Source organism: Pygoscelis adeliae, unplaced genomic scaffold (assembly GCF_000699105.1).
Source record: "Pygoscelis adeliae isolate BGI_AS28 unplaced genomic scaffold, ASM69910v1 Scaffold467, whole genome shotgun sequence".
NCBI lineage: Eukaryota > Metazoa > Chordata > Aves > Sphenisciformes > Spheniscidae > Pygoscelis > Pygoscelis adeliae.
The window spans coordinates 234,321-244,437 of NW_008825253.1; the positions used below are offsets into that span (position 1 = coordinate 234,321).

At 53.6% G+C, this 10,117-nt stretch overlaps 2 protein-coding genes across 2 annotated transcripts in view; one reads left to right on the forward strand and one right to left on the reverse strand.

Moving 5' to 3' along the window:
- NTHL1 (nth endonuclease III-like 1 (E. coli)) overlaps positions 1–3,259 on the forward strand; it is a 6,434-nt gene extending 3,175 nt beyond the window's left edge. The window contains exons 4-6 of the mRNA XM_009329399.1: positions 17–176; positions 1,980–2,085; positions 2,777–3,259. Coding sequence (XP_009327674.1) covers positions 17–176; positions 1,980–2,085; positions 2,777–2,900 — 390 coding nt within the window. The 3' untranslated portion in view covers positions 2,901–3,259. The remainder of the gene's footprint in view (positions 1–16; positions 177–1,979; positions 2,086–2,776) is intronic.
- A 615-nt stretch (positions 3,260–3,874) lies between these two features.
- Positions 3,875–10,117, reverse strand: part of SLC9A3R2 (solute carrier family 9, subfamily A (NHE3, cation proton antiporter 3), member 3 regulator 2) — a 39,225-nt gene continuing 32,982 nt past the window's right edge. Inside the window, exons 6-7 of the mRNA XM_009329400.1 lie at positions 9,959–10,021; positions 3,875–6,769 (exon numbers count right to left, since the gene is read on the reverse strand). Coding sequence (XP_009327675.1) covers positions 6,611–6,769; positions 9,959–10,021 — 222 coding nt within the window. The 3' untranslated portion in view covers positions 3,875–6,610. The remainder of the gene's footprint in view (positions 6,770–9,958; positions 10,022–10,117) is intronic.

Here is a 10,117-nt window from a genome sequence, read left to right on the forward strand (position 1 = left end):
CCCCTTGGTTTTCCAGAACAAGGTGAAGTACATAAAGCAGACAACAGCCATCCTGAAGCAGAAGTACGGGGGCGACATACCGAGAACTGTGGAGGAGCTGGTGCAGCTGCCAGGGGTGGGGCCCAAAATGGCCCACTTGGCCATGAACATTGCCTGGGACAGTGTCTCCGGGATAGGTAGGTTGGACCGTGTTTTCCCCATTCCTCTCCTAAATCCTGCCTGATCCATTCCCTGGGCAGAGGGGAAGCATTGCAGCTGGGTTATCTGCGTGCCCCAGGAGCCTGATAGCATCGCTTCAGTTTAGTCATCTGCAGACTATTTGGGTGGCTGAAGGATGCAACCCTCGACCACTCGCAGCGGATGAGTTGCTAGGATTTGCGTATGGATCCGGCTATTGTTTTGCCCCAAATGTGATAGCAAAAATCCCGAAGGGCAGTCAGTCCCTCCCCTCAGATGCTGGTAAGCAGTGCAAGTATTGCCGAGTCGGGTAGGCATCCAAAAAGATGTGCTAGCAGAATAATGCTTTGAAATCTTTTTGGTGTCAAGTGAAAGAGATGTGGAGATAATTCTGTGGTTTGGGGATACTTTTAGGATAGTCTGACATTATTTTTTCCCAGGGTTGCTTCCGTTTAAACAAATCTCATTTGGGATTTTTGTTTGGCAAGCCGTAAGAGGGCAGAAGCAGGGCTTAGTCAAAATTGCTGTTTGAAATCGGTAATTCATGATGGGTCTTAGAAAGAAATGGTCTCAGGCAATCTGTAGCTACAGGATTTCTGATCGGTTTTAGTTCCTGCGGCTGGGTAATAGGTGACCACAGGTACATTTGTTTATTTGCCGTGTTTATTGAACAGAGAGCATAGGAGAGCACATAGCTGTACCCCGTGAAGCTGTGTGCTTTAGCAGTGATCGGCTGGGAGGGAAGCCTGCGGTGGAGATGTGCCCAGACCAGACCCAGGGCAGGTTCGCTCCTGCACGATGCTCGTTTGGGGAGCACGGAGGGGAGCGTGGCTGGCAGCAGAGCTGCCCGCAGCAGCCGGCAGATGGGGCTGGACGATCAACTGCAGGGTCCCGGTGGGCTGCCCGGCCTGGGCGCCCTTGGGGACAGATTAATATTCCAAGTGTATTTGCTGCTTAAAGGAGGAGCCCTGGGAAAGCTAGGAATGGTGCCACCTGATGAATGACTGCCGTCGCGGCGAGCACGCAGCCCAAGGTCAGTGCGGGCGGCAGCTGACTCCTGCAGCCCCACTGGTGACCGTCGGCTGTACGAAATGTGGCTCTTGCGCTAGATTTGACAGCGCTCGGGGTCTGTTGTTCTCTCCCTGCTGTGGGGGAGGGAAGTCTAGAGCCAACTATTTTCCAAATAATTGTGTGCTCAGTTTTGATTTAGGAAGCAAGACTTAAGTCTTCCTGTTTACAGCAATTTCCTGGGTTTTGCCCAATTAGCCACAGAGACAGGTTTATCGCTGCTGATCTAACAATAATATACTTTGCATTCAGAGCTTTTTAGCTCAAAGCACTTTATAAACATTCGTTTAAGTCTCACAAACCCTCTTGTGTTGGTAGGTATTATGAAATGTGTTTTCCATCTGGGTAAACTAAGGGGCAGAGATTGCAACTTGCGTAACATCAGCTGAGACACAGAGAGGAAGAGAACCCAGGGCAGGCTGCCCTGTGCCTGCTAGATCAGAGCACGCAAACCTTTGAAGGAAGGCTGGGTCAGATTGTGTGAGCGTGTCGCTAGCTGCATGGGGTGAGATACCCATCCCATCTTGCTTTTGGCTCTGGCCCTAGGAAGAAAGCAGCACATTTGTTCTGCGAGTGAGCCTCCCCTCCTGTTTCACCTGCCTGTTCCTGCCGGCCCGCGGAGGAAGCCCGCGCCGGGCGCTGTACCTGGTGTGCTGCGACAGGCGGCTTTTGGCTGTGCTCTCTCTGTTCAGGTGTGTCTGCCCCCACCTAAACTCTGGGCTCTCCCTTCCTAGCTGTGGACACCCATGTGCACAGGATCACAAACAGGCTGAAGTGGGTGAAGAAGGAGACCAGATACCCCGAGGAAACTCGGGTAGCGCTGGAGGACTGGCTGCCCAGGTGAGGCCTGAGACCCCAGCCTCCTTCCTCCACACCAAGCCCCTCAGGCTAGCTGCAGGAGCCACGTCTGCACGCAATCCTGCTTATAGCATTTTCAGTGACTGCACTTTGCGTCCCTTCTCTTTATGGGGGACTAGCCTGCAGGCATTTCTCCTCTCCCCGAGAGCTGCAGCAGCAGCATCTCAGCTACTTGGTTGTTTCCTGGCTATCAGATGTATCGATCACCACTAGTGCAGGCAGGTACCTGGAGGTCTTGATGCCCGATTCTTGCCTTCACAAGTTTACCGTGACCCAAGCCAGGTGCTTTTCTACACAGGACCTTGCTGAGCCTAATGGCCACAGCAATATCAGACCATGGTTGGATTCTGGCCTTCACTGATGCTTAATCTTCAGTATCAAGTGCCAGCTGACAGGTCCTCTGTTGCATCTCCACATCTGGCACGTGCCTTAGCACAAGAGAATGACCACAGGCACTTCATGTGTCTGTCCTCTGCTCCCCACCCCCGTTCAGGGGGATCAGGAAAGGTTGGGAAGGCTGTTCTTAGCAGCAGGCTGGGACCTGCCTCCATGCGCCTCGGGAAGCCAAGAGGAACGGACGGTAGGCGAAAGGGATCCATTTAAAAGCACGGGCTGTTCTTTAACCCCTCTGAGCAGCTGTATCGGAAAGCTCATGTTTTCCCTCTCACTGCAGGGATCTCTGGAGGGAGATAAACTGGCTCCTAGTGGGCTTTGGCCAGCAGACCTGCCTGCCTGTGAATCCTCGCTGCAACGAATGCCTCAATCAAGACATTTGCCCAGCTGCTAAGAGACGCTGAGGGGGTCATCCAATCTTCATAGAGCAACAAAGCTGCTTTGGCTCAAGCAGCAGCCGCCCGGAGCTGAGCCCTAGTAAAGCTGTGCTTTGCACGGGGCTGGCTGCGTGACTGCAGGGAAGCAGGAGACTGCTGCAGCCAGCTCAGCATCTCTGAGGAGGGAGCAGCCGCTGGCAATGGCTGAGCTCTCGAGAGGAAAAAGGGTCTTTCAAAGTGCAGCAGTCCTGCTGCGTCAGTGCTAAAGGCTCCAGCCCCCGTGTGAATGCCTGAGCATGCCCGGCGGAGCAGCAGGCTGTGCCGCGTCAGGAGCGGCTGGAGAGAAATGCTTTGTCCTAGGGGATTTGCTGCTGCTTGTAAATACACATTTAATAAAGGTGGTGGGTTTGTTGGGGTTTTTTTTTTCCCACCCATGAGGTTTGCTGGCATCTGTGCAACACATGGCAGGGGGAGGAGAGCACGGGTGACCTCACCAAAGTGTGAGACCGTAGCAACCAGCCCTGCCAGCTGAGAGCAGGCAGCACGCAACCTGCCAAGCCGCCTGCCTAGCCCGGGCAGCGAGGGGCACCGCAATGAATGACTTCACGAGCCAGGATCAGAGGAGGCCACTGCCTGGGCAAGTGACCTTTGGGTCCTGGTAGCAGAAGAGCAGGGGGTAATGCAGAGCTGGGGGGGGCAGGCAGGAGACAAGCCGGTGTCGCTCTCGGTTCTGTGTGTGCCAGCAAGGGTTACAGTGGCCACAGGAGCCAGGCTAGTGCGTGCCTCAGAAGCTGACAGAAGGGACACCACCACCATCTGTGTTTTGTTCTTCAAAGAAAGGGCAGTGCTGACTTCATTGTAGAGCTTCAAAGGAATAATTTCAGCTACTCTTTAAACAGGCAAGGGAGGAAGCAAAGTTTATAATGCGCTAAAGGCGGCTGTAATTCCGCTCTGAAGTTCCCTACCAAACAGATGAGGAACGAGCAAATAAGTACTCGGTACATGGGAAAACGAAGTTTATTACTGACATTACAGTGTACATTATGTTTTTACAATGCAGCTGACAGCCTTATACTTTATTGATTTTTTTTTTTTCCCAAGTTAAATGTACAGGAACTGAATAATTACTACTGAGCTACAAGATGTCAGAAATACGGTAAGTGCTTTAACCAGGAGCAGTTTCCATGGACTAAGCAGAGATTAAGATTTGAAAATCTTATCAGTACAGATTTGCACACCTGATTTCTTTTGATCCGCATTCAAAACTACATGTTCTTCTTTTCCCCCCTCGACTACAGTGGTCCAGTCTTGTATGAGAAACACGGTATTTACAAACGGGTCTTTACTCTCTGACATGCATCGGAGAGCGCGGCATTTAGGTCAGTGTAACGGGGAACGCTCTGCCCTGCGCAAACCGGGGCACTGCCTGGGGTTTGGCTGTGCAGGCACGGGAAGCAACGTGCATACCATGAAAAAGAAGGGCTCCTTCAAAAGATTACCGATTTAAAGAAGCTAATATTTGGGGGGCCAGAAAGAGAGCAGGTAATTGTCTTTGAAGTGGGGTAGGGAAGAGGTGTCTTGTTAATGGCAGAGTCCTGGAGGGGAGGCAAACCTCTCCGCATCCTGAGCCGTCGTCCTGCTGCCAGTCTCGTCACCGATAGCCAAACACCTGCACCAGTTCCTCTCCAAAGTCATTATTTTCAACCTGTTCAGCCCATCAACATTCCTAAAAGATAACTCATAAAAGAGAACTCATCTCCTTCACCCCTGAGGCTTTCCATGCTCTCCTGCCAGCCAGCTAACAGCCGTGGGCATCAGCTGCTCCCCACGGTGAAGCCAAATGTCCCGGCTCCGCTGCTGCGGTCCCCCTGCCCCGCACTGACCCACCGCTGTGCTGAGCCCCAGCCCGCTGCCGAGGAGAGCAGTAAATGTTATAAGGCACCTTTTAGCTCAATACTTAGGAAACACACACAGAGCCATTACGATATCCGGAACGTAACACCGACTAACCCCAAAGGCCACGGCTCGTAACGCAGCAGTGCTGGCGTAACGCAGGGCAAGATCACAGCCACGTGTTTTAAAATGGTCATCGATGTCCAAGCGATGGCTGCCATTTGCTTTTAGCTGGGGAAAGTGTTTTGTACTCGACTGTCCTGCTGTGCCCAGGCCCTTCCCGCTGCTGCCTCGGCATCTGAGCTGAAATACTGGGCGGCCACCGCGGCTGGGCTTGGGGAGCTGCTGGAGCCTGGGAGGGAGGGGGCCAGCCCCATCACGGCCGGGACCCTGCCCTGGTAAAACACCTCTGTCTGCAACCTCGGAGAGTGCTGTAGTTCAGCTTAGTCATCTTCCCTCATTTACAGCCAAAGGCAAGTAATAAAGAGCTTAAACGGGCTTAATTTGTAATGCTTTAAAGATACATTTTTGAGGCTCTAATACCAAGAGCAGGGTGTTTTCAAAGGAGGCCGTAGAAAGCCAACGCAACTGCCCACTCCATCACACCGCTGCCTGCTTCGTAGCCAGCCCCGCAGAGACCCCAGGGCTTCAGAGGACACCCTCCTGTGGCGAGGCAGAGACTCCGTTATCCTCACGGGCTGGAGGCATCAAATACCAGCCCAGAAGTAACAAACCAAGCGGGACCCGGACCCTGCCCCGGGACCCAGCACCCAGGCACAGCCACAGCTGAGCCCCGCTTCCCCAGCGCCAAGCCCGCAGCCAGAGCCGGATCCCCGCGCTCCTCCCTGGAGACAGATGCTGGGTTGTGCTCGCTTTCAAGTTTGTCCAAAGAGTTTTTGTAGCATCCCATGGCTCTTGTCTTCTTGCAAGGCTGCCGGAGCCGGGCCGGCAGCACCGCTCCTCGCACCGCAGGGCAGGACTGTCCCCGCTCCCCCCCCCGCCGCTCAGCGCTGCATCGACGGCTGCAAACGGTGAGGCCTGCGGCATTTGGGCTGTTGGGTTTGGGTTTTGTTTTTAAATCCTGCCCTCTCCCCTCTGCAGAGCTGTCGGGGATGAAAAATGGGCTTTTATTGCTGGGGCAGAAGTCACTGGAGGGGAGGGAGGTTCCTAAACTAACTGGAAACATATGGGACTTCATTTAAAAAAAAACAACCAAAAACGACAAAACAAACTTTTTTGTTTCAATAGCAAAGCCAACAAGAGCAATTTACAGCCACTGTCCGTTTTCCCATCGTGTGAGTAGTTGACGCTGCAGACGGGGTGCCGGGGAGGGGGTGCCAGGTACACCCCACCCTGCGGACCCCCACCACGGCGGGGGCACGAGGCCGTAAGACGTTTGCACAGGGGCACAGAGCATCCCATGGGGCTCAGTCTGGGACACCCGCAAAACCAAAACAAACACCCCAAATAAAGAAAAAAAAAAAAAAAAAGAAATAATAGAAGCCTAAATGATGCAGGTAAGAAACAAGAGTTAAACTCTTCCAGTCCTTTCTCACAGGAACAGCGGATGGCGGGCAGCCAGAGCCGGGCTGAAGAGCAAGCAAGGAAAGGAGCTTTGGTCACATTTGTCTTATGAGAATCGCTGGTGAGTAACAATAATAATAATAATAATAATAAAAAATAAAAAAAAGGACTTTAAAATACGCCTTGTAAAAGCAACCAGTGAAGAGCAGAGCACAAAGCATCTCACATGGACACTGAAGGACAGTAGTGAGTAGGCACCTCAGAAACGTCCGAGCTGGGGCAGGGGCAGGAGAGCGGCGGACGGCAGCCACCAGCAAGGCTCAGAAATTGCTGAAAATCTCTCGCTTCTTGTTCCAGTCCATCTGCGGAGCTCTCTTCTTCACCCGCTTGGCCCGCACCTTCTCCTTGGCCTCAGCAGCCGTTGGGCTCAGGGTCAGCCCGCTCTCCTCAAACGGGTCTTTCTTCTCCGCGTCTCCATCCTGCGTGGAGAAGGGAGAAAAGATGTCAGCCCGTGGCAGCATCCCCCCCACCGCCGCGAGCACGGCCATGGTGTCCTGCAGCGTTTCACCCCGCGCGGCCCCAGGAGAGGCATCTCCTCCAGCGTGCACGATAAGCAAATGCGCAGGGGTGGGTTTTTTTTGGAGCAGAAGGTCAAAGTCCCTCCCCCGTGCCATGTCTGTGGTTTCACTGGGGGCTGCAGCATCCATGTGGCCACAGAGTTAATTACTACATTGCGTTTTGGGGGGTTTTTTTCCCCCGCCTGAAGAATGTGTGGCTGCCACGGCTGGAAGTGGAAAAGCAGAAACACAGGAGCTGCTGCCAGAGGGAAAACAAGCTGCTCCGCTTGTCTGCTGGGAAAATGGAAAATAAGCCCCTGGTGTAGGCAGAAAGCAGGGACGAGGGAGCAAGCTGGGGGTGAGCCTTGGGGCTCGCAGGGAGGGGTTGCGGCAAGGCCCCCCCCCTGCTCCCCTGGTTTACCCGTTTGCTCGCAGAGCACCCATGGCTAACCGAGGCGGGGATGGGGGGTGCGTGGGTGGACGGCAGCGCCTGCCTGCGTGCCCGGCTGGCCATGCCCGGCACGGCCGCTGCAAGACACCAGTCAAGGCAGTATTTGCTTTGGGAACTGTACTGAAAACAGCATCTTTCCATCTGCTCAATAAAATTACTTTTATAATAAGAAAATTAACTCTCCTTTCTAAAGTCACTGCCGCTGCGACAGTGTGCCCTCCAGCCAGAAACCCCAGGTGCCCCTCCACTAACCCTGACCCTCTTGTTCCTGCAGTAGGGAAGGACGGCCACCACCTCCTCAGGGTACAATTAACGTCCTGGCCAAAATGCTTTTATTCCATCGCATCCCTGCTGGGGACAGACCCTCAAACCCCACAGGTCTGGGAAGCATCGTCCCTGCCGGGACTTGGTTCCTCAGAGCTGGTTTCAGCGGGCAGCACGCTCCGTAGCGGGCACAATCTAAAGCTTCGGCTTCATCGATCCCATCCGTACCGAGGCTTTGCCGGGTCTCGGTGCCGGGCAGGGCGGAGGTGCCCGAGGAGAGCCGCTCGGGGAGAAGCGGCTGCACCCCGGAGCTGCACGGCTGCACTCTGCAAGCACCGCGCTCGTGTCAATAGCGGGCAAACATACAGAATCAAGACCTTCAGTTTTAAGGAAACACTTTAAAGCCTGCCTACTCACATTGCTGCCCTACCGCGCATGCGAAACTCCAAAATAATAATTTCACAACCCCTGCTGATAACCATGGGCAGGTCTCCCACCAGCGCTGCAAGATAATGGCTCCAGCTTTGCTCTGGCTTGCGAATGCAAACTGAACCGGGTGGTGGCTTGAATGAGCACGCCAGGCTACGAGCTGGGGGGCCAGGCCGCAGGCAACCCCCCCGCCACCCCCCAGGGACTCAGCTTTCTAGTGCAGAGGTGGGACAGCGATCTCCGAAACAGCCCAAAGGTGACTCCATGGAAGGAACCGCTGCGCTCAGGCACCGGGACACAGCCTGGTTTTCCAAAGGCAGCGGCCATTGGATCAGGACATGTATTATTTAATGCTCAGAGAGAAATGGAGATGCCAGACTGCAGGCGTGTGGCCACAGCTCTCAGACACAGCTGGCGTTCGAGATGTTTTAGAGGCTCTGGGTCTCAGAGGAGGCTGCGTGAGCACTTGCTGCCGTCAGACTCCTGGTCCCAGCCGTCTCGGGGCAGGGGACAGCACAAGCACCGAGAACCAGTAGAGACCCCACAGAGCATCTGCATGGAGGCATTCCTCTATTTTTAGCAAAGCCTCATGCTAAAGTGCTCAAAAATTTATCTTTAGAAATCCCCCACTTACTATTTTAAGAAAAAAAATTGCTAAATTAATAACACCGAGAGAATATCAATCTATGCCTTGTGTTTACTTTTGGTCGCTCATTCACCTTCCACGGCGAGGTCTGCCTCTTCTCTGGCCCTTCGCTGCGGCACTCAGCCAGGCTCTACCAGAGAAACAGCCCCAGCCCTGCAAGCAGCCCTGCGGGTCCCCAAACCCACGCTCCTCCCATCCTCAGCAGCTCCTTTAAACACTGTGATAAATTCACTGTGCTCCAAGCTAAAAGCAATTTGGCTTTTTTATAATTTTAGCCTGCCTTGTTCCTGTTCGCAGCACTTGAACCTCACAGCTCCGCTCCTCCTGCCCTCCCGGCTTCCCAGCCTCGTCTCCTGCCCTGTAGCTCGTCAGTATAATTACAGTTAAGATCCACAACTCTTGCAGACATCCTTTCATCTCACACCTCCTTTCAAACTATTCGAGCACGAGTCACTGCCCAACGAAGCACCAATTAACTTGCTGCCATTACCCCTTGACGTTCTCCTCTGCTCGGTTTGGGGCAGTGCCACCTCCTCCCCGAGGTCACGATGCCCGAAGGGACAAGCACGTGCGAGTCCTCCCAGAGCCAGGGGCTTGCCGGGGGAACGGAGCACGCATCCATCCGCACCCTTGCAAAACTCGTCCCTTAATAGGGGACATCTGCTGCTGCTGGCAGAGGCCACGAGACCCCCACGAGCTTTTCTGTCCCCTGGACAAAGAGGGGAAAGAATCTGCAGCCCGGACTTGGCCCGTTGGAGCCAGTGGCTCACTGGCAGGGGACAGACACGGTCAAGTAACCCAAACCTCACGCAGTCTCCTTAAACTCTATTTAATCAAACCCTGCGTGTTTTAGCTCCTGCCCATCTGAAGGCAGAAGGGAAGGAAGGCAGAACACGATGGGATTTAATTCGCATTTGAACGCTGTTGCATCTCTCAGATGCCGGTTTGCAGGGGGCAGTTTGCAAATGCAGCTCACAGATGCACATCTTTGCATGTACATCTCTGTGACAGCAGCTTGTGCTGCTACAGCACGCGTCACCCCGAGGGTCCCGAGCCCTTAACCAGGCACTTGAAGGAGTTATCCCAGAAACGTGGCCACCGCTGTGCTGGAACCAGCAGCTGCTGACAGCTCACGGCTTCATTTCATGCACATCTACAGTGCAAGGGATGAAAGAAAACTCTGTATTTTGCTTGCCGGATGGATACAAGTGTACCTAAGTCTGCAAGATAAAACTGAAAATGCATTGTTACGCAGTACCATAAGGCAAGTATGTACCTACAATAGTACGTAAAGGGGAGGGGGAATGTTTGGGGTTTTTACCTCTGATTCCTTTCCTGGACTTTGAAGGTCACTGTGAGATGAAGATGTGGATCCTCCATTCAGCTAGTGGAAATTAAAGTGTTAGTCCGGTTTGCACAAAGGCAGAATTAGGGAATAAAAAAAAAAAAAAAAGCTTAAGCAGAAGATGCTCCAGCCTGG